At 51.5% G+C, this 24,056-nt stretch overlaps 1 protein-coding gene across 1 annotated transcript in view; it reads right to left on the reverse strand.

Moving 5' to 3' along the window:
• Positions 1–24,056, reverse strand: part of RAPGEF1 (Rap guanine nucleotide exchange factor 1) — a 130,367-nt gene that overhangs the window by 50,211 nt on the left and 56,100 nt on the right. The window contains 4 exon segments of the mRNA XM_005654593.3: positions 6,887–7,043; positions 10,974–11,152; positions 16,595–16,708; positions 17,285–17,424. Coding sequence (XP_005654650.2) covers positions 6,887–7,043; positions 10,974–11,152; positions 16,595–16,708; positions 17,285–17,424 — 590 coding nt within the window.

Here is a 24,056-nt window from a genome sequence, read left to right on the forward strand (position 1 = left end):
CGAGCGGGCGGTCTTCAAAGGCCTTGTGCTCAGGAACAGAGCCAGTCACAAAGAGCCACAGAGTATACGATTCCATTTCGATAAAGGTCCAGAGGCGCAGATCGACAGAGACGGAGCGTAGACGGAGAGGAGGGGCCGGAGGGGGGCGAGGGCAGGGTGTGGGGCTGCTTCCCTGGGGGAGGAAGAGGCTCCACAGCCGACAGTGGTGACGGCTGCACAATGCTGTGGACACAGAACATCCGTCCCTAAACTGCATGTCTTACACGGGTGAACTGCGCGCTATGGGAACTGTATCTCCACAAATCTGCCAGCACATACACACACAAATAAGGACGAGATGAGCATCTTCTCACATCCCGAAGTGAGAAAACTAACGAGGGCTTCCGGGGTCACGGCAGCGAGCTCAGGAAACAATCTGACACAGCTCTCTCTGCTCAAAGATGGGGCTTGGGGCTTGGGGCTCGCGGCTCAGGATACTAACTGCAATGGACTGAAACATAAAGTGCATTTAGATTCACGACCTCAACACAATATACTAAAAACTCAATCCCCCGGTCATGTCGGAAGATGCGAAGAAACACTGATGACTGGTACACGAAGGAGGGGATTAGGCACTGACCCTGCCTCTCCACGCAGTGGATGACTGAGCCTAGCATGACGGGAAATTAAAGGGACTGAGGAACATGGGAAACAGCACTGCGTGGATGTAATCAGTAAGGCCAGAGAGCGGAGTCTTTCAAGAGAAACAATCCTTTCTTAAAATAATAATAATAATAACAAGTTGCAAGGAGACAAATACAAAGAAGGGGGAACTTTCGACATATATTAATGAGTTACAGGGCTTGGACTTTAATCTGGATTTGAAACTGAAAAACAAACTAAAAATAGCAAGCTACGCCCTGGGGGCCAAAGCCAGCCCAGTGCTTGCTTCTGTAAGGGCCCCAAGGTAAGAATGCTTCCTTAATAAAAATTAAGTTAAAACAATTAGACAAACACTATGCAACACACCAATATGCAATCGAGACTACATGTAGCCTAAGACGCCTAAATTAGTTACTCTCTGGCCCTTTACAGAAAGTTTGCCTTGCTCTAGAGACAGGTACGAGGGTATTTACAGCTGAATGGGCCTGATGGTTGGAACACCAATCTGCTTCCACATAACCCAGACGACAGGAAGCGATCTAGAGGGCACAGGACCAGCCACGGGTGGACAAGTGTGGAAGCCACGCGATGGGGCTGCACCATACTCTTCTCTTTCTTGCCAAAGTCTGAAAACTGTCACAATAGGCTGGACAAGGAATGAAAGAGATGGTTTGTTTGAGATGTCAGTGTGGCACAGCCAGCTGCCTCACAGTATCTGCGCTTCCTTATTAACAGAAGTTGCCTTGGGCTCAGGACCAAGTTCGGGCCAATAAACGTTCAGTGACAGTTCTGTGAGGCCTTTGAGGAGGCACCTTAAATGGAGACAGCACAACGTGCCACTCTCCTCCTCCTTGCTGGATGGGACGCATGCATAAGTGATGGAGACAGAGCAGCCTTTTTTGACCAGGAGGTAAAATCCATGTGCTAAGATGGTGCGAAAGCAGGAGAGGAGACCAGACCCTGGCTTTTTGGTGAAAATGCCACGCCAGCTCGGGCTGCTCCTCTCTAGGCTTCTTATATGCAGAGGAGAAAAAAGGTTTCTCTTTTCAAGTCAGTATTAATTTGGATTTTCTTGAAATCAAATCTAACCCTAAGTGATAGAGTCAGGAAAATATTTCTTTCAAAATACTCCTGTTAGGATAGAAAGCCCAGAATAAAACCCACGCACCTACCGTCATCTAATCTATGACAAAGGAGGCAAGAATATACACAATGGAGAAAAGACAGCCTGTTCAATAAGTGGTGCTGGGAAAACTGGACAGCCACATGGGAAAGAATGAAATTAGAACATTTCCTAATGCCAGACACAAAAATAAACTCAAAATGGATTAAAGACCTAGATAGAAGACCAGACACCATAAAACTCTTAGAGGAAAACATAGGCCAAATGCTCTCTGACAAAAACGACAGCAACATCTTCTCAGATCCACCTCTTAGAGAAATGACAATAAAAACAAAAATAAACAAATGGGACTTAATTAAACTTAAAGGTTTCTGTGCAGCAAAGGAAACCCTAAACAAAACAAAAAGACAACCCACAGAATGGGAGAAAATCTTTGCAAGTGAATCAGCTGACAAGGGATTAATCTCCAAAATTTATAAACACCTCCTACAGCTCAATACCAAAGGAAAAAAAAAAAACAAACACAACCCCATCAAAAAATGGGCAGAAGATCTAAACAGACAATTCTCCAAAGAAGACATACAGATGGCCAAAAAACACATGAAAAGATGTTCAACATCACTCATTATTAGAGAAATGCAAATCAAAGCCACTCTGAGGTACCACCCTGCACAAGCCAGAATGGCCATCATCAAAAAGTCTACAAACAAGAAGAGCTGGAGAGGGTGTGGAGAAAAAGGAACCCTCTGACGCTGTTGGTGGGATTGTAAACTGGTGCAACCACTGTGGAAAGCAGTATGGAGATTCCTCAGAAAACTAAAAATAGAACTACCTACCATTGGATCCAGCAATCCCACTCCTGGGCATCTATCCAGAGAAAACCACGACTCGCAGAGACACATGTACTCCAATGTTCACTGCAGCACTATTTGCAGAAGCCAAGACATGGAAACAACCTAAATGTCCATTGATGGAGAAGTGGATCAAGAAGATGTGGTACATATACACAATGGAATATTACTCAGCCATTAAAAGGAACGAAATACCAGCATTTTTAGCAACATGGATGGACCTAGAAACTATCATGCTAAGTGAAGTCAGCCACACAATGAGACACCAGCATCAAATGCTTTCCCTGACATGTGGAACCTTAAAAAAGGACAGACTGAACTTCTTTGCAGAACAGATGCTGACTCACAGACTTTGAAAAACTTATGGTTTCCAAAGGAGACAGGCTGGGGGTGGGGTGGGGGGATGTAACGAGGGTTTGGGATGGAAATGCCTTAAAATTTGTTTGTGATGACTGTTGTACAGCTATAAATGTAATGAAATTCATTAACATAAAAAATTCCTGTTATTCAAGGTGAATCTGGTACACAAGCCCAATTTTGAGTGGTGATAGTTAAGTGACAGAACTGCAGGTATTCCAAAGATTTCCCCCAAGGTCAGCGTAAGAAGGCTTTAAAAAAAAACTTAAAAAAAAGTGTGCGCACGCACGTGTGTGTGTGTGTGTGTGTGTTGAGGGGAGGCTAGAGGTCAGGTAAAGAGGCGGGAAGTCTTACTCCAGCGGGAGAGCCCTAGAAGGTCTGCAGAGAGGGTAAGGCCAAGCCCAGAGATGGGTACGAGTCATTCATCTGAGATCAAGGTACAATTAGGAAACCCTAGGAGCTGGGGTCTTGGCTCTGAAAGGACCGGCTCGTGTCTCTGTTTGACTCTGACAAGCTCCGTCCTCCAACAGCCAAGTCCTCGGCTGGAGGGGCTCCCAGAGCAAAGGAGAGGGAGGCGTCTGAATTCCTCCCGTGGAGAGTCACTCCCACTGAGTCTCGGGCTCCCCCTGGAAGGTAAAGCACCTTCCCCGGGCAGGTCGGAGAGTCAGAGAGTCATGAAATTTCGTGGAAAAGAGCCACACTCACCGTCCAGGGCTGGTACGTGTCACCGGTCGTTCTAGAAGCAGCGTTTCTGTGGTTTACAGTACTTACCCACAGTACTGGTCCACAGTCTACTGGGCACCCAGCACCTACCAGTATGTTATATGCATATCTTACCTAATCTTTCTTCACACCCTCAGGGTAAATGTTTTAAAACCTACTTGAAACTCAGCCAGCCAACCCGCCCCAGGTTACAAAGCTACAAAAGTTACTGGTGTGAGGGTTCAGGGGAGAGATGGTGCCACTTATTCAGGGACAAGACCAAAGTCACCTTGTGTTAAAACACCTTTTTGTCCCTTAAAAAAAGGGCCCATTTAACGAGGGGGTGAGCTGCCTGGAAGGTGCCGAGTCAGTTGAAGGGAGGGCCGACATCCTCCCCTGCGCCACCTCCGCACAGCCCCGCCTGTCCCCCCTGTCCCCGCCCACCGAGGCTCGTGGCCACAGCGCATGAGCTCAGCAGGTGTCCTAAGCCTGATGGGGACAGTGAGAGAGGCTGGAAGCCAGCTGACCTGTCGGTGAGACACACGGAACCCCTCCTGCTGAACCATCCATCTCCCTCCCTGTGGCAGCGGCTGAGGGTGGCAGGACAGACTCGGGGTCGGGGGCCAGGAGGCGGGTGTGAATCACGACCTTGACACTGACCGCTGGCCTGCCTGGGACTCGGTTTCCACACCCGAGAGGAAGTGATCACACCTACCTCAGAGAGTCACTGGGGGCGCCCAGTGGCTGATAAATGTTAGCTGTTCTTACCACGTAGCCCCTAAAATGGCTGCCAACCTGCTGGTGCCGAGATCGCCCCTTGCCCCCTGCCTGACTCCAGGCCAGTTCACGCTCATCCTTCAGGCGTCAGCCTGCCTGTCTCTCCCTGGGGAAGTGCCCCTGATCACCCGGAAAGAGGAAGGACGCCCGTACCCCCAAGTGACACCACGTGCCATTTTTCCTCAACGGCACCAGGCCTGGTCGCGTGATACAGTGACGAGGCCCGATTGCTGTCTTTCTCCGCCTTTGGACTGGAGGCTCCGTCAGGTCAGGGACTGTGCCAGTTTTTGGTCACTGTATTCCCAATTCCATCACACTGCCCTGCACACATGAGATTCTCAATACTGCTTCTCGACTACATGAAACAAAACGGAATTTACAGAGCTCCTGACCTAGAGAATCTTTGTCCTGGTTAACATATTTTTAAAACAACTGCGTAAAAGTGATCTGATTTCGGACGCTGACAGGCTCGTGAGCGTCTCCCCCTACCCCCGCTTGTGGTTAATTTGAAAAAATCTGAGAAACTATCCTTTTCCTCATGCCTTTCGGTTGGTGATTCCGAAAGGAAATCCGCTTGGGAAACCACGAAGCTTTCGCCTCAAAAACGCCCCCACCTTGGAGGCCCTCACACGTTTGGACACCGCATCACCGCAGCGCAGTACAAGGAAGCCTCAACAGCGTCCCCTGAAAAACCACACTTTTCAGTCGCAGCGTTTCCAGAAGGCTGGACAGGAAGCGCAAGGCGGGCTGAGCCAGGGCTGCACGCACCGCACTGATGGAGGTGACCAGGCCACGTCCCCTCGGTCCTACTGACCTGGAGCGCCCGGGAGGGTCGGATGGAGAGGGCACGTGACCGCACTGCAAATCCCGTCCCAGCCGGCAGCCACCGTGGCCAAAATACAACATGTACGGCCTAACCCCTTCGGGAGATCACGATAGGGACACTGTGATGCCACCTGGTCAGGCCTCTCTCCAAAGGAACTCAATAAAGCCCCCGGCAGAGCACCCCCGCTGCTGGAGGTGGGGAGCCCCCCGGGCTGCGGCAGCGCACCTCAGAGCAGTGTGTCAGGGGAAACCCAGCCTTCTCAGCCTCCAGGCTGCCACGTTTGCCCGCTGGGGGTCCTAATTCTACTCTCCACTGCAAGGAGGCAGCTGCAGGAATCTAACAGCAGCACGGCGGAGCTGGGAAGGAGTTTTTGGATCTAGGGTGAGTACCTCAGCTAAAATTTTTAGACTGAAGGGTCTCGAAAGGAGGAGAATGCAGCTTTTCAAGCTGAGAGATCCGTCTGCAGAGCACACACCTAGAACCACAAAATTAATAATAAACGGCAGCTAAGATCTGCGTGCTTAGTATGTGCCAGGCTTGGTTCTAAAAGCTTTGTATGTATTAACTAATTCCATTCTTCCTGCAACCCCATGAAATAGGGTACCTTAACTGCATCTATTTCATTTCCTTTTATTTTTTGGCTGTGCTTGCGGCGTATGGAAGTTCCCAGGCTAGGGACTGAATGTGCACCACAGCAGTGACTGAGCCACTGCGGTGACAATGCTGGATCCTTAACCCACTGTGCCACAAGGGAACTCCACTGTACCTATCATGTGTATGAGTTAATCAAGGTACAGAACACTGAAGTAAACTGCTCAAGTTCACCGACGAGTGAGTGGTGACCTTGGGGTTCGAATCCAGCTGGGCTCTAGACTAGCCCTCGCTCCGCTACATCACATGACCCCACGTAACAGCACGGTCTACAGCCTCCCGCCACGCACAGCCCAGCCCTGACCCACCGGCTCACACGCTTCAAGTCCTGCCCTCTGGCTTGCTCCTTACTCGCTGACTTACTTCCTCAGTTAGGATCTGTGCCTTGGACCCCCAATTCCAGAACATCTAAGGACTCTGCTTCCCATTTTAACTGTGATTCATAATTTCCTATGAGGCCTTTTCTGACTTCCCTGGGTAGTAAGTTCACAGACCACATCATGGATTTCGAATGTAGACAGTTTTGTTTCTTACTCATCTCAGTTCTGCTTTTCTACCAAGAATCTCAAAAGTTCTTGGAACGTGAAAATGTAGCAGTTGATATGCTGGGAATTTTGCTGAAAGTCAAGGCAAAAACAATTTCCACTGTTTTCTGTCTTGCTGGCAAGCGTGCGCAGCCAGAGCTGTGGTATAGAGACTCTGCAGACTTAATGCGAGGGCCGACAGAAGCTGGCTACTTCTGCACCTCTTTTAACTATCGGGACAAGTGCTCCAAAGGCTTATGTTGCTGCACAAGCCATTTTCACAGAGAGAAACTGCTGTCACACAGGGCAGCGTGCCCACAGCAGGGACGCTGGAAGAGAACCACATTAACGCACGAGGTTTAGGGACAAGTTCTCCCGTGAGCCACACGCAGTGGGGAGGCTGCTCGCCGCGCCTGATGAGGCCCGCACGTACCTTCACTCCGTCCAGCACAGCTTTGATGACCCCCTTCACAGCTGTCACCACCTCTTTATCTTCTGAGTTCACACCTTCTAGCATCACCTGGTCAGACCAGCGAATGAGGTTGGCGAGACTTTGGTACACTCGGCTATAGGAGGAGGAGAGGGCTGAGCTGGAGGTGGGAGGAGATTTATAAGAGAATATTAAAAATCTAAAGCATGACCATCACTTTAAGTCACCTTTTGAGCCCAGGACTAGCTTCTCAGTGACTAGGGCTTCTCACTCCTTCTTTCTATAAAATCTGTGCCTCCTTTTAATCAATAAACTTTTCCTCCCTGAACTTACTTCCTGATGTCCAATAAAGACTCTGTGGAGCTATTTTATATTCTAGTCCATTATAATTTTTTTCCTTTTCCTTTTTTAAGGGCCACACCTGTCGCATATGAAAGTTCCCAGGCTAGGGTTCAAATCAGAGCTGCAGCTGGTGGCCTACACCACAGCCACAGCAACACAGGATCCGAGCCGTGTCTGCGACCTACACCGCAGCTCACGGCATCAGTGGGATCCTTAACCCACTGAGCGGGTCCAGGGATCGAACTCGCATCCTCATGGATACTAATCAGGTTCGTTACTGCGGAGTTACAACGAGAACGCCACGTTATAATTTTTTTCATTTCTCAAATACAATGCATAAAAATTCCACCACGATAGATAATATGCTCTTACAAACTTCACATCTTCCCCGAGATTCTGACAGCGTCTCCCAAGGAATGCCCCCCTTCCCAACCTTCTAGGAGGGCCAAGAGTTGCACATCTCTGCCCAGAGACAAAAATTCACATTACACACGTCCCAAGGAGCCAGCAGGTTTGTGGTGTTTTAGCAGGCGGATCCTTTGGAGGAAGAGCCTTTAAACGTGACCTCAAAGAGATCTGTAACTTCCTAGGATTCCTTCTAACACGGGCTCAGCTTCGTTATCCTCTGCAAGAGACCACGGCTGAGGTGTCAGAGCAACGCCCTAGTGGAGAGCGTTTTAAGGACAGGATCCGAGGCGAGGGCCCAGCTACACTGCGACGCCAACACGAACCAAACAGAAGCCCTGAGTGCTTCTGGATGCCTCGACAACTGTAAAGTGCAGGCCAAAATGCAAACCTTTTTGTATCTTCCACACACTTTTACATAACACAAGGTTATTCCCCAGGACTTATGGAAAGCATAATTTTTTCCATTTTAAAGATTATATATTACAACAAAGGAAGAGCAAAAACAAAGAAAACCTGTGGGCTGCAATCTCCTCCACTTCAAAGAAAACAAAGAATGAGGCAGGCATTTAGGAGCCAAAGATATATTTTTTCCAAAGATGTAATTTTGAAAAAAAATATGTAATATCGTCAGGTAGGATTAGAACAAATTCTAAAAACAAAGCCATTTAAAAGAACACCTTGACCCAAACCATGCTCTGGCGAGCAGCTCTTCAGAGTCAGGTAAAGAGGAAGAGAGCTCTCTGGGAGGTCTAGACGCCCACTTAGCCAGCCACTGTGCTGCCCTGTGCATGTCCCAACGGGAGAAGAGAAGAGACAGAAAGAGTGAAAGCGAACGCCTCAGGCCCCTCTGCAAACAAAAATGTACAAAAGGAGCCGCAAGGAAGCCCACATTTGGCTGCTTCAGGGGCGAATGCAAATAAGAAGCAGCAGGTGTGGGAGCCCTTCTCTTAGGGAGGAGGGGGGAGAGAATGAAACCGCTGGTCTGTCCTGGACGGGGAGGGATGCGCTCCTCCGCCGCCCCCTCCCGGCCAGGCCGCCCGCCCGAGCCCGCGGAGGACCCCTGGTGCTCATCAGATCCAGAGGGGGGACAGCACACGCTCATGGACGCTTCACCCCCATTTGCAGCCGATGGAAACGCTGCCGGAAGGCACCTCAACTTCGTCGTAGCTGGGTCCGCCCTTCACACCGACGACCTGGAGGAAGACCATTCCTGCGTCTCAATGTCACAGGAAGGACATTAAGAGAGGAGGGAGGGTCCTGTACCGTAACACTGTCGCCCAGGGGACCGGTCCCTGGTCTGCTTCTGAAATGGAACAAAGTGTCTACACGAAGGGCAAGCAGGGATCCTTTCCTCAAACACCCCTGGGGTTCCACCTCGAAGAGAAAGCCTCCGTTCACTGCACACCCCCAACAGCCAGCTGCTTGTTCAAAGGCTGGTCACCACTGTCCCCCGAACCTGACACAAAGAGCCTGCTTGCCAGGGCCCAGACCACAGAGGCGGCTCTGAGCAGAAGGCAGGAAAACACCTTCCCGGCTGAGAAGGGCACCGGGAGGAAAGAGGTGATGGAAGGAATCCAAGAAACGCTCCAGGGAGCATCTTCCACCATCTCAGGGAGATCAATAAAAACATCATCGACTGGCTCTGGAAGAGTTTCAGGAGCAAAAATCCCTTAAATGCTATTAGCCAAAGGACCACTAAGAAAAAATCACTGTTCCTGATGGCCACACCCAGGCATGTCTTGCCCCCTCTAGGAAACTGTTACAGACATCCAATGATTTTTGCCACCTGTAAAGTCATCCTCACCGCCCCCCAGACAAGAAACACCCCCGACCATTATCGTATTACTCCACCAATTCTTCTGGTGCTTGTACGTCCAGAAAGTAGTTTCCCAAGCGGAGCTGCTGGCTATCACCCCAGGGAGCAATGCCGTTACAGGACTGGGCCTCGGGGACTCTGTCCTGGACTCTCCCAAGGGGGCCTGGCGCATGAGGTGGCAGCGGGTGGTGATGCCCGCCCACGCCCTGGTGGGAGCACACTCTGGTCTCTTCCCTTCCAGGACACACCCGTCCGTCTAATCCCGCCCAGCCTCCCGGTCCAGCTCCAGCATCTCCTCCGGGAGGCTAAGAGATGGCATCCTCCCTGCAGCTCCCCTCCTTAAACCCGGCAGGGCCCGCCGCTGGCACCTTCACCCAGATCTTCACTCTGCCGTGGCAGGCCTGTCACAGGAGAAGAGGCACGAGAGCATTTCATAAAAGCTGTCCACGCAGCCGAAACCCATTCCCTCCAAGGAGAACAGCAGCGGGCCCTTCGACGAGCTGGGCGCTGCGGTCACTACTGGAACCACAGCGCTCGGTCTCACAACGTGCTCCACAGGCAGCACCTCGATGCGGCAGCGAAGGGGCTCCCTTCTGCAGAGGCCCCTGTGCCGGACAGCAGTGTGGACGGAGACCGAAGGCTGGAGCAGGGCAAAGCCCCACCAACGCCCATCCTTCCCCACCAGCTGGCTTCGGTGAGCTTCCAGTGGAAGGACCACCATCTACGGGGCTCGGCTGGAACTCCAGGTGGGGAGCCCCAGGGCAGAGGGCTTCCTGGCAATAAAGAGGCTGTTTGCTTGATCCCCCAGCAGAAGAAAACTCTGTGCCTCACTGCCAAGTTCTGAGAGTAGTTCATAAAGGCTTAACCTCATGGGGCAAAAGGACACCAAACCATCTCGAGGAACAGAGGGAAACAGAGCGAGGGTCACCCTAGGCAGGTGAAGAACAAAGTCAGCAGGGTTCTGGCAGCATGGGTCAGGAGAACAAGCTCCCGCCAGGCTCTCACCAAAGAGTATACTTCCTACTGCTCTTCTTTCTGCACTTCACAACAAACAGAGGGGCGAGCTGCTCCCTGACCTTTCAGAGGAAAACGAACTCCAGCAATGAAAGCATTAGCCAACAGAAGCTGACGCCACCCTCACATCTGGCTTCCAATGAATCCAGGTGCCAGTTTTCGAGGCCCTGGCTTGATACGGTTAAATGTTTCACTAATCCACACTCTAACGGCCTAATAATCTAAGCAAACTCTAACAGGCTGGGTGTTGGCAGAGTTTAATGGCATAGGAAACTCAGGTTAACACAGGGCACTGGGGAAGCAAAAGGCTCCCGACCAAGGGGGTACTGCCAATGAGCTGCAGGGACAGAAGAATAACTACAGATGCGGTGGCGGTGGCGGTCTCCCTCAGGGTGGGGCCTCACGAGTCACAGCGACCTCGACCTTGAGAGCACATCAAGTAACAGCCGCGGGCTGCGGTGGGCAGAGGGCGGGAGGGCTCCCCGGCTCTGCGCGCGCGCGTGCACCCACCTGTGCTGAATTCGCGGGTCGCTCTGCACCAGCGGCAGGATGGCCTCCAGCACCTTGCTGGCTGAGCCGGGGAGCATCTCCAGCACCTTCTTGTCAATGGCCATCTTGTCCACAATGGTCTTGAAGTAGCGCAAGGCACTGACGACCTCCTTCTCTTTCTCCTCCAGCCAGCTCAGGTTCTGAAAGGAGATGTTAAGCATAGGGAGGGAGGAGAGAGGTTAAAGGAGCTACCGAACAAGAAACACAGTAAAACTCCCTGTAACCTAGCTTGAGGTTTAAGCCAAAGGAGAAAGCTTCCAGCTGCAGAAACCAGGCCAAATGGTTTGTCTAAAGCTGCACGCAGGACACAGAGGCTAGACTTGAAGGAAGAAGATGGGCTAGACCGAGAAAGGTCGTTTAGGCGCACCGAGTCCCTCCCAGGACAGAGACGGATCAGCCCTGCGGCCCCTCCTCTACCGCAGGGGTGTCACAGCTAAGCTCAGAGTGGGGTGAGGACCAGCTGACCGATGGCTGCAGGATGCTGAGAGGACCGACAGTGACGGCCACCACGCCTCCTAGTCAATCAAATCCAGACACCCAAGGCCTGTCAAGGATCCTGAGGACCGTGGAAGACAGGCAGGAGGCGTTAGCGTCCACAACCCCCGCTCCCAGGACTCCGCCAGACGCCCACATTGGACCCAAAGATGCGGCCCCTCTCAATGAAATGACACGACCCTCCCAAGGGGGCCTGGAAAACCTTGGCTTAGAAGGCGGTGAAAAGGTGAAGCTGGATGGAGGGCGACGGTTCAGGCACTGCTCCTGCGGCAATGCCAGTAGCATTCAGGGTCCCTCTGCTCCTGAGACAAGCCCACCCAGGAGGAGAGTGAAATCCAGAGCCCTGCACTCCCAGGAACCCCCTTCCCGCCCCCCGCGTCTTTTCTCCTTGCCTGTGGGTACACTGAATCCACAGTTAGCGGGTCAACATGCCCCTTAGGTTGTGTTCCGACCTCTCCTTACACTGACCCCAGAGGCAACAATCCAGGCCCCAGCTGGCTGGCAGGGCCAGGGAAATCAGGATTAAGCTGTAAAATGGACAGGCTACTCACGCAGAACCAACTACATGTCCAGCGCAAATTAAGAGGCGAGTGGGAGCTCCTGTCGTGGCGCGGCGGAAACGAATCCGACTAGCATCCATGAGGATGCAGGTTGGATCCCTGGCTTTGCTCAGTGAGTTGAGGATCCTGCGTGGCTGTGGCTATGGTGTAGGCCGGCAGCTGTAACTCTGATGCGATCCCTAGCCTGGGACCTTCCATATGTCACGGTGCAGTCTTGAAAACCAAAAACAATAAAAAAGAAGAGCAGTGTGTATGAGGAAAACTGCCTCCTGTGGGCTTTTTGAGGGGCAAAGAAGATATAAATAAAACCCGCTGAGAACAAGATACTTCTACAAAAGTATATTTAGGCAGTAATCTATAATACATACATGAAACATGATAAACAGTGATTACGATTCAGAACACAAGCTCTTTTCTTTAAAAATGATGCAGAGTGTCATCTTACTTTTATTTTTCATTTTTTGGCTGTGCCTGAGGCATGTGAAAAGTTCCCAGGGCAGGGACTGAACCCATGCCTCAGTTGTGACTGAGCCACAGCTGCGGCAATGCCAGATCTTTAACCTGCTGTGCCATGTGGGAACATCCCAGAATGTCATTTTAAATAAAAAATTCAATACTGGAGGGAGTTCCCGTTGTGGCTCAGTGGTTAACGAATCTGAGTAGCATCCATGAAGTTCAATCCCTGGCCTTGCTCAGTGGGTTAAGGATCCAGTGTTGCCATGAGCTGTGGTGTAGGTCTCAGACACGGCTCAGATCTGGCATGAGAGTGGCTGTGGTGTAGGCTGGCAGCTACAGCTCCGATTAGACCCCTAGCCTGGGAACTTCCATGTGCCTCAGGTGAGGCCCTAGAAAGCAAAAAAATAAAGTAAAAAAAATTTAAAAAATTCAATACTGGAGGCATTTATTTCAGGGGAATATCAGAGAAAAAATACATCAATGGAATTAGGAAGTAATTTTACTTTACTCAGACAACTCTCAAAGCCCTGATGTAATTTCTCGCTGGGGTTCTTGCCCGCAGGTCCTCTGCTGCCCACGAAGACCCAACCCTCCCCATTCCCATCGCTGTGGCCTCTATGCTCTCACTTTTTCTCCTTCCACTGCCTGACCCACTTGTTCACCTGCGGTCTGTTTCTAAGAGCCAGGTGCCTGTTTCTCCACCTCGTGGACGAGCGCTCTGCTTGGCCATGGCCTCCCTGGGGCTGGGAGGGACCTGAGCGTGAAGACCCCATGGTGCCTCGCAAACACCAAACGTGACTCAAGCCACGGCTGGTCAGTCTGGCAAGAGGACTGTGGCCACAACCCTGCCCCCTTAACCCATCAGGACGCATTAGGGGCCTGCCATCTTAGCCCATCAGGACGCATCAGGAGCCAGCAGTGCTCAAAGGTGGAGAAGCAGGAAACATTTTAAGGAAAGATATCTACTGTATGTAAAACAGATAAGCAATAAGGGCCTCCTGTCCAGCACTGGGGACCCACCTCTGTATCTTGTAATAACCTATAATGAATCTGGAAAAGAATACACGTACGAACTGAATCACTTTGCTGTACACCTGAAACTCACACACCGTAAATTAAGTACACGTCAAGGAACGTTAAAGGAAAGAAAAGAGCAAGCAAGCAAGCAAGCAAGCGTGTCCTCGGGTTTGCTGTGGAGGAAGGGGGCTGACCTGGCGATGGGAGGTATCCACAAGGGACTCTCCTGTCATGAGCAGAGACATCGAATGAGCCGCTGAAGAGCCAAGCTGCCCTGGGCTCCTAACAGAGGAGCCGACCCCTTAGAGTCAGGTTTCACCCATCAACCTGGCAGCAAATTCCACTCCCAGAATTAATGGCCTCCGAAGGTTGTGCATTCCCCCAGCCCTACAGCTGTTAAACTCTGGCTTTTTGTGAATGAGCCAGAAGTGGAAACAGTTTGTTTACGTATATGTTTATATATATTTTTGGCTGTGCTCATGGCATGTGGAAGTTCCTGGGCCAGGGACTGAACCTGTGCCACAGCAGCAACCCGAGCCGCTGCAGTGATAACACTGGTTCCTTAATTCCTTAAGGGAACTCCCTCGAAGGGGTTTACAGTGAGACACCTAAACTGAGCCCTCACGTGCAGGGAACCTGAGGCCATGGTCTTCCTGCAACTGTCCAGCTGCACAACCTCGAGAGGCAGTGCATCCATCACACACCCCCTCCTGCTGTCAGGGATGAGGCGCCACCACGGGGGCAAACCAACCTGGGAACTACAAGAGGCGAGCAGTGCTCGGGGAGGACCTCGACCCGCAGACACCACGGGGCTTCGGGCGCCTCACCTGCGAGATGGGGAGAGTGGCCCCTCTTCTGCGGAACCGGGAGAGGTGGGCGTGGGGGGCTGGGTGAGAATGTATACGCAAGTATTTCATAAAATTAAGGGAAAAACTTGGGCCAGAACCCACCCTCCCTGCATACTGGGCGTAACGAGCGCTTGGGCACACGGCCAAGGTGAGGGGAAAATTAGACTGTGTACAATCACCGGGACGGCGCCCGGGCAAGGCAAGGCCTGCAGTTAAGCCGTACAGGATCTGAATCTACTCCTGTCTACCTGAACTGCCACTTCCCATGTACTGGCCCAGGAAAACTGAGAAGATACATGGGAACACTGGGTTGTGAGAGAGCCAGAGAGCCAATACTAATAACAACGGTAGCACATGAGCGCCCTACTGTGAGATTTCTCAGCAGAGGCAGCGAGGTCCTCACAGCCTGGCAGATGCCCCAACCCTGGCAGTTCTGTCTGTGAGCCCCCATGTGGTTCTGTACTCACTTGTCTCACGCAGGTGACCTGGGCCAGAGCAGAGGCTTTCAACCCTTCTTAAAGGGTGGCGACCAGACACCGGGGTGACCGGACTCCTTGGGTGAAGAGCACACCTAGGGCTCCTCCCAGGAGAACAGCGTTTCTCGGCCACGACACTGACGCTCCAGGGCAGATCGGTCTTTGCTGGGGAAGGGGGGCTGTCCCGCGTGTTGTGTACCATGCTGACCACCAGCCCTGGCCTCCACCCAGCAGATCCTAGCAGCACCTGCTTCAACCTCCTAGTTGTGAGAGTCGAAAATGTCCCCAGACATTGCCAAAGGTGCCCCGGATTTGGCAGGACACCCCCTCGCCCCCCACTAAGCGAAGGGTACTTTAGCATCAAAATCCTCCCCATGGCCTCTCTCGGAGGAATGAGGGGTAGATTCTAAGAACCAAGTGGGTGAAACGGTTTCTCATCGGAGTTCACGGCTGTTGGTAAATCACTCTCTCGGGGCTGCCCGGACCAGGGTTAGATGACAAGGGACACGCTTCCTGGGCTTTAACATTAAACCCAGCTCCACGAGGTTGCCAAACAGACTGTAATAAAAACTAATTGTGGTACAGACCAGATCTTCCACCTTATCGCTCTTCCTCAGTCTGGAGTTTAGAGCAATCTGGCAAACCCTGTACATTTCATTCTTGCTCTTTAGCCTCTTTTTGTTAACAGATGGGGCAGGAAAAAGGATTATTGGACAGAAGACTTTGGGTTTAAAACCTTAATCTTCTCCACTTTTAACTAGAATTTTATGACATTCTGCTGATCAACATAAAAATGAAAGTAGAGTCATGACAGAATTCAAGAATTACGTGTTTATGGAACTAGTGTTTGCTAGTGGCATTAAACTGACAGCTGTGACAACAGTTTTACCACAAACTACACTGTGGAGAGTCACTGAAGGATTAAGGATCTATCTGTCTACAAGGCTTGCTTCTATTTTACACTGCCGAGTTTAACTGTGTTTTTATATTTAGCTATGTGTGGGGGTTGACATCAGATTCGTGCGCTACTCAAAACCAGCCTGACTTTCCTAAAGAGTAAACGCAGCGTCGCAAGAGTTCCCGCATGGAGGGCTGCTGACCCGCGAGCACCGCGCCCTCTGGGACTTTGCCGGGTGTCTGACGTCTCTGCAGCCTCAGTCCCCTCTCCCGAAAGATCAGTTTCCACCTCCCAGGGTTCTAACGAGAATCAAGTGAGAGAGCAAGCATAAAGCACTCAACACGGGGCTACGAAAAGGCCTGATAAATGTCAGCAGCACAAAAGGAGTCCCCGACTCTGGTGGCACGGGCTCTGCGGTGGCCGCAGCACACTCCCCGGGCCCTGCCAGACGTGCACCAGAGCACCGGACGCCTCGACGCCCTTCCCTTGCTCAACTATCTGCATCGTCTCAGCAGCTCAGGCGAAGAGCAGCCGGTCTTAGGAGACAAGACCCCCACTCCCCGGACCCGCTGGACCCAAGCAGCACACCCAAACCAACCCCAGAAACCCCCAAGCTTTGCCTTGGAGTCTGAGCGCTCTCCAAAGACCAGGGGGCTTGGATAAACTCTTACTTTTATCCAAGGTCCCCTGGACTGTTTTCTCAACAATTAAGCCCACAGGCGCCACCCAGCTGAGCACAATAACAGATTTTTTTCTCCATCCCCAAAACCATGGGCCAGGATTCTGCAGTAGAAGGCAAGGCAAACCCAATTGTTCTTAACATCACACTGACCTTCTGCCTTTGAGACCTGGAAGCCACAGCACTGGTGGACATAAATTCTACTGCCTGCTGCTCCAGATCCAAGGGGATAGGGTAGCCCTCTGGCAGAAATCTGTCTGTTGCCTCCTGGAAGAGAGGAAACCTGGATTCCTACAGAGCTTGAAATGGCCGTTTTAGGCTGAAGGGAGGGGTTGATGAAAATCAACAGCAATTCCAACACATCTGGCTCGCCCGGCCCTGCGGAGGTCACTGGTGCTTGAGGACGTCTTGGGCTGGGTTTCGAGGGTTTAGCAAGTTGCAGAGCATGGGCCCTAAAGCCAAATGATGGGTATTCTGGACATCGCAACTTCCCTGTACGTGTGTGTGCCAGGGCAAGGCAGGCCTCTCCGGGGCAGGGAGGCAGCATCCTGGGGTGTGAACAGATGCGCTGAGCTGTTTTAAACGCCCAGAGAAGGACAGATCTGGAAAAGGACCGTCCTAGCCAACTGAGCTCAACTCTGATCCACACGCGAAGCACTCACCGTCCTAAAGGCCCGCACTGCCCAAGGACACAGAAGGCCCCGCCGGGACGGGGAACGCTGCGGAATAGGCGGTCTGTGCTGAAAGCTCGCCCCCCAGGGGATGAACTTAAAACTGCACAAACTCACTGCCCAAAGCAGGTGGAGGCCAGGAGAAGCAGAAACACCTAGAGAGTCAGCTTACTTTGTTCACAGGCTTCTCTGGAATCTTCACGGACACCTCCGCCGGTTTTCCCTTCTTTGACGGCGTCCTCTTGATCTTGGGCGAGTGGAATTTGTCCATCAGCTTCATGGTGAAGGAGGAGAGGTGAGAACGCTGAGAGTCTGCAAACAAAGACGGCACCGATGGTTAGAGGCAGAGCGGGAAGGAGCTGCGGTGCACTGACCTTTTGTGGACACGAGTGTAGCCCTCGAGTCTCTTCTCCTGGCTGCGCAGGGATACAAAGAGGAGGAAATACGGATCCGCTAAAACGTCTCCGCTAAAACGTCTCCGCCTGCGCGTCTCACTCTCGTACGCCCCGTCTAGGCTAGGGTGAGAGTGGTCAAAATGGCTGTAGGAAACGAACGTGCAGATATCTCCACGTGTCCTCATAGAGCTCTTCTGACGGGCTCACCAGAGTCCGAGGGAAAGGACGCCGGAGAACACGGAGAACACGGTAGGACGCAGGATGTGGGAGCTGCAGAAGAAGGCCCTCTGACCCACCTCACTTTTCTGCTTGGAGAACTGCAGCAAGTGACACGGGTAAGGCCTCAGAGCTGGCAGTGAAGACCAAAATAGAACCAAGGTGCTCAAAACCCTCTGGGACATAGTGAAAGACTAAAGGGTTTCCCCTCAAGACTGGGAATAAGGAGTTCCCTTCGTGGTGCAGTGGTTAACGAATCTGACTAGGAACCATGAGGTTGCAGGTTCGATCCCTGCCCTTGCTCAGTGGGTTAACGATCCGGCGTTGCCGTGAGCTGTGGTGTAGGTCGCAGACGCGGCTTGGATCCTGCGTTGCTGTGGCTCTGGCGTAGGCTGGCAGCTACAGCTCCGATTAGACCCGTAGCCTGGGAACCTCCATATGCCACGGGAGCGGCCCAAGAAATAGCAAAAAGACAAAAAAAAAAAAAAAAAAAAAAAAAAAAAAGACTGGGAATAAGATGAGACCGTCCAGTCTTACCACTGTTATTCAATTTAATACTCCAATAAAAGCCAACCGGCTTGGAGTTCCTGTCGTGGCTCAGCAGAAACGAATCCAACTAGCATCCATGAGGTTGCAGGTTCAATCCCTGACCTCGCTCAGTGGGTTAAGGATCCAGCATTGCCGTGACCTGTGGTGTAGGTCGCAGACACAGCTCAGATCCTGCGTTGCTGTGGCTGTGGCGTAGACCGGCAGCTGTAGCTCCGATTCGACCCCTAGCCTGGGAACCTTCATAGGCCGTGGGTGTGGCCCTAAACAGCAAATTAATTAATTAATTAAAAAAAAGCCCAACTGGTTTAGAAAGAAGGATATAAAACTATCTCTATTTGTCGATGACATAATCTTGTAGAGGAAAAATCCCAGGAATCCACTCTTAGTACTCATGAACAAATTTACGAGGCGCACAGGATACAAGATGATGTGCAAAATCATATGCAAGATCACATACAAAACCAATTATATTTCTATACAGTAGCAAGGAACAAACATTCAAAATGAAACCTTAAAAGGCTTCCATTCAACAACGATCAAAGAGAATAAAACACTTAGGTCCAAATTTACACTTAAGTAGAATGCTGATCTGCTACAGCATGGATGAATCTTGAAAACATTACGTTAAGTGAAAGAAGCCAGTCACGAAATACCACCTGTTGTACAATTCCATTTATGTGAAATGTCCAGAATAGGGAATTCTACAGAAACAGAGCGCAGGTTAGGGGCTGCCTCAGACTGAAGGGAGGGGAGAGGCATGGAGAGAGGCTGCTAGTGAGAAGGGATTTCTTTTGGTGGGGGATAAAAATATTCTAAAAGTAGAATCTGCTGACGGTTACACAACCCAGTGAATTACTATTAAAAAAAAAAGTCTACATTCCACACTTTAAAAGGAGTCAACTGTATGATATGTGAATTCTATTTCAATGAAGATATTTAAAAATCCCAACAAACCAGACGCAATGAGCAGCCTTCCTTCATCACTTCCCTGTGTTGGAAACTGTCTCATTAAATCATTTATTGATGTGTTTATCTCCACAGGAGAATGCAAACGTGCTGAAGGCTGAGCCTGCCTTGTTCAAGCCTGCATCTCCAGTGCCAACACGCTGCCTGGCCCGCAGAAGACGCGCAGGAAACGCTCACCCAACAAATGAGGAAGCCAGCCAATGAAAACGCGCCCCATGAAAAGGACTGCTTCTTTGCTTTGGTAACGTCAGAAGTCACAGAAAATGCCTGAAATGGGTTGGAAACTGGGGAGCAGAACACAACCCCATGCCATGGAAAAATAAATATCTGTGTTTAAAATTAAAAAATACTCCCCCTTTCAACTTTTTTGGCAATGTAGCTACTAAAAAAAACAACCCCTCTTCCAAATAAATGACATAGCACCTTGTATTACAGGCCTGTCACTGTGTCTACTAGTGTTGCATGTGACTAAATATGGCCAAAGTTCAATTCTTTTGTCAAGGACCTTCCAGGTGGCAGGCAGGATCAGATAAACGGTGTGTCTTTGCAACTATCTAGGAAGCCTGCTGCACTCTGGACCAAAGAGAAAAGCCTAGGCCTGACCTTCGTTCACAAGTGGAGTCAAACCAAACACAGCTTTACAGCCGCCCGTCTTCTGGCCAGGACTGCAGGAAAGCCCTTCCTGCAGGCGCAGATGTGGACATGGATCCCCAGGAGGCTGGTGCACCTCTCTCCTGACCCGGCCCAGCGCAGCGCAGGGTCCGGGGCACGCTCAGCTCCAGCCCTTAAGCTGCAGCTGCCCCTGGGACTCAAAGCAGCTACACGGAGATGGTGTGATTTCTCCCAAGCAGGGCAAGTCCCACACACAGCTTACACGTCCTTCTTTACACTTGGAAATGATGTGAGCAGTCTAGTAATTCGTGTGGCAGTTAAAAGGGTGCGCTTCATCGTCAAGCTGTTTGGGTGAACGTGCTGCAGCATCCCCTCTCCAAGTCTGAAGTTCCCCGGTCTGGAAAAGGGGCGATGACACTGGTCTTTGGGGGGGGCGGGCTGATGTGATTGCAGATTACATGAGATGCTGCTTTTGGATAACGCAACACAGTACTTACCCAAGTGCTGGGCACAAGGTACCCGCCCAACGCAGGGAGCTAACCTAACTAACCACATGACCTGGACGGGTACCAAGGCTGACCAAACTGAACTCTTCCCAGCTGCTTAAAGCTCTGGATTAGGAGACTGTGCAGCACTGACCCTCTGACTCTTGGTCCGGGCACTGAGGGCCTTACCGCTGCTCCCCCCGGCCTCCAGTGCTGACCAGGAGTCTCGATTCGGTCTGAGCCCGTTCATCTGCTTCCCTTCCTTCCAGGCTGCCCTGATTGCTGCCCCACCCACTCCTTCGGGGGCTGGCCTCAGCATCCCTCAAGTCCCAGCACATCCCTCGCCAGACAGGTTCCCAACACAGAAGCCCCGTGACTTCCGCTCTAGCAAGTACGACGGAAAGCAGGTCAAGAAGAGCAGACACAAATGGGGAAGTGTAGGCAGGATGCGGGATTTCTTTGGTGGTCAGAGATCTTCAGAGACAGGCTGGGCGAGCCAACTTCCGCCTCCTCTGGTCTGCTGCCCTGAGCTGCCTGGCAAACGGGTAGGCATGGGCGGGAGGACTGGCCGGATTCACAGCCCCGCCATCACACCCCGGGCGGAACCACGGTAGGCAAACGAGGTGTGGAGGCCCCTCAAAGCTCTGATCGTGAGCCGGAGGCCAAGGAAGGGCACCTCCGCCTGAGAGCAGAAGAGCCCAGGAAGCATATCACAGCACACTCTCTCTCAGGCTCTGCTTGCCAGGCACAGCCTGAGATTCTGTCTGTCTTGGGGGCACAGCTAGGAATCCACATCAGCATTTAAAGAAAGGGTTATGGCTACCAATAAATCTTTCTCCTTGGAGTATTTAATAGCCTCAAAACAGCCAGCTGTGGGGCAAGGTGTGATAAATCAAGCAGCTTCTCTGGAATGACAGCCAACCTCCTCAAGCCTGGAAGTCAAGGTCAGCACTAAGGAGGCCACATTTTGACTTGGAGGCTGCTTGTCACCTCCTTCTTGAAACAACAGCTTAGCCGCACAGAGTCAACCCAGGATGCAGGGGACTTGTCAGGTCAAGGTCAATCAAACTCTGCATTTGAGCCCTGACCAGGGAGGGCAGAGTGGAAGGAGGCAGCTGTGGCAGCTGCGTTGGGGTCATCTTGCCAACAGCCCCCCCCCCCCCACACACACACTTCCTGCCCTCTTCTCACGTCCCTCATGAGTGCCAATCACCCTGGGTGGAGGGCGACGCCAAACACGTCTCCTGCCTGCCGCAGCTCAGGCCCTTCACCCACCCTCTCCTGATTCTCTGATGGAACCCTTGGGACGTTACACTTCACGTTCTGTAAACGTGGTCTGTTTAGAGGTTTTCTAGCACAGAAATTAAAACAAGACTTTGAAAGATTTCCTATGTACACACATACAATTTGTAGAGAATTAATCAAATCCATGCACCCACCAAACTGGCCTGTTACGTAGAACTTTCCGCAACGATGGAAATGCCCCCTATCTGCCCTGTCTGGCGTGATGGCCACTTGCGGCCACTTGAAATGTGCCGAGTTGACTGAGAAACTGAATCTTTATTGAAATGTAATTAAACAGCCACGTGAGGCCGGTGGCTGCCCTACTGGGCAGCACGGCTCGGTGAGAACACTGGCAATTCTACCGCCAGCACCGCGTGCTCTGTCGGGAGCCTATCTTTCCTTCCGACATGGGTAACCATGATTCTGATTTTTGTGCTTATCTTCCCGACATGGGTAACCATGATTCTGATTTTTGTGCTTATCAGCGCTTTCTTTTGGTGATAGTTTATTTTGTTGGTATAGTTTAATTTTTTTTAAGTGTGTGAAGTTCCTGTAAATGGTATTATATCGTAAATATTCTTACGTTCTTGCTTGTGCATGCACGAGCAGGTCTGACTTTAACCAGGGGTAAGGGTCCACGAGGGCTTTCGTCTTCAGTGCTGTGAAATTCCACAGGTTTGCCACGCCAGCCTTATTTATCACACTCCCGCTGGTGAACGCTGGGTCGTTGTCAGCTTTTCTGCTTTTATTAACGTAACACTGCTCTGACCCTTGTCACGCATGCCTCCCGGAACACACTTGACGAGAAATGCTGGACCACAGGCATTACAACACCCCCGATGCTATGGATGTTGCCAAGTCATTCTCCAAGGTGGCTGTGCCACGCTGCGGCCCCACCAGCAAGGCCGAGTCCCAGCTGCTCCGCTTCCAGCACCTGGGCTTGTCCGACGTACACGCTTTTCGCTATGGCCACCCCTAAACAAAGGAAACAAGAGCCCTCCTTCACCTGGAAACGCCATAAGCTGGTGCATCTTACTGGGTTCAAGCAAATCTGCCAGAAGAGCTTCAAAGGTCACGGACAGAACTTAAGAAAACAAGCGCTGAACCATTGCTCAGCACAGCATTTATGCCAAGGAGGGCTGGGAAACCCCAATGACCCATTTGCTAGTCATCTCTTCCACAGGAAGGCTCGCTTACTGGCCTCACCAGCAGTTTCCGCAGAAATGGCTGCAGTGTCACCAAGTGCAGCACTTTCCTGGGCACCCATCATGGGCTGCAGATGCGGCTGCCAGAGGAGCACCCCTCTCTGGGTGGAGGGAGAAGCAGGCAGCCTACTCACAGCATCGCGTCTCAACAAAAACCAAAAACACACCACGGCCAAACCCATCTCTTCCAAGTAGTCTGCCAGGGGTCGATATTTCATTCTTAAACCTTCCATCTGCCCCTCGGCCAGGCTTACAACGATCTGTGCTTGTCACTGACAAATGTACGGATCAGCTGGCCTTTCAAAATGTCATCTGCAGCAGCAGCTGGGATCCCAACTTAGCAGTGGTTTCTGTTGGGGCTTAATTTCGCCTTGGATGGGGGGGGCGTCACCGCTTATCCACCATACAAGGGCCACCAAGTCAGGGCCCTCATGGTCTATGACCCTCTGAAGCCGGTCCAAAGCAACGGCAGCCGCCCTGGAGAGCCGCGGCGGCCGTCCAGGACACGTACCCCACAGATTTCCTCCGCCTGGGGCACCCCGCGCCCTTCATCCACGCTCCACTTTCAAGGGCATTAAAGGACAACCAGCGTGGAGAAGTGACACGAGGACATTCGAGCAACTATTTCAGAACAAGGATTTCAGCTTTTTAGAGCGTTTAGTCTGTTTATTGAGAACCGTACAGACCGTAATGGAAAGATACAGATGAGTCAGGTGGCCTGTGTTTGACCTTGAGCTCGGCCTCTCTGGGCCGAGGTCCCGTACCTGCAGAACGAGCATAACCTCAGACCCTAGCTGCTCAGGGGGTGGTGAGGATTAAAAGTGACCCGGGGTGCTGAGCACCTGCAAAGGCCCTGAGTGGGGCTCAGTATACCGCGTCCACTAGCACGTGATGACACCGCCAGGCCTCTGCCAACACTCAGTATCTCTGGCCAAAGCTAAAAATAATCCCAGCCTAGGAGAGCAGAACGGAGCCTCATGTTTAACTTTCCCTGACAATGCCACAGTAAGAGGTCCTCTTTCTTACTCAACACAGAACTCATCGAGTTAAAACAGAAGGAAAATAATTTCTGGAGTTTTGTAACACCAAAGGCTCTTCTGACAAGAAGACCTGTCCCTGCCGCCCTCTGTTCAGGAAGCCCACTGACAGCCACGCTGCTGCTGTGGGGCCAATGGAAATATTAAGCATATCTTCGTTTCATTTTTTCAGCAACAAAAGTCAAACAACCTCAC

Source organism: Sus scrofa, chromosome 1, assembly GCF_000003025.6.
Source record: "Sus scrofa isolate TJ Tabasco breed Duroc chromosome 1, Sscrofa11.1, whole genome shotgun sequence".
NCBI classification, from domain to species: Eukaryota; Metazoa; Chordata; class Mammalia; order Artiodactyla; family Suidae; genus Sus; species Sus scrofa.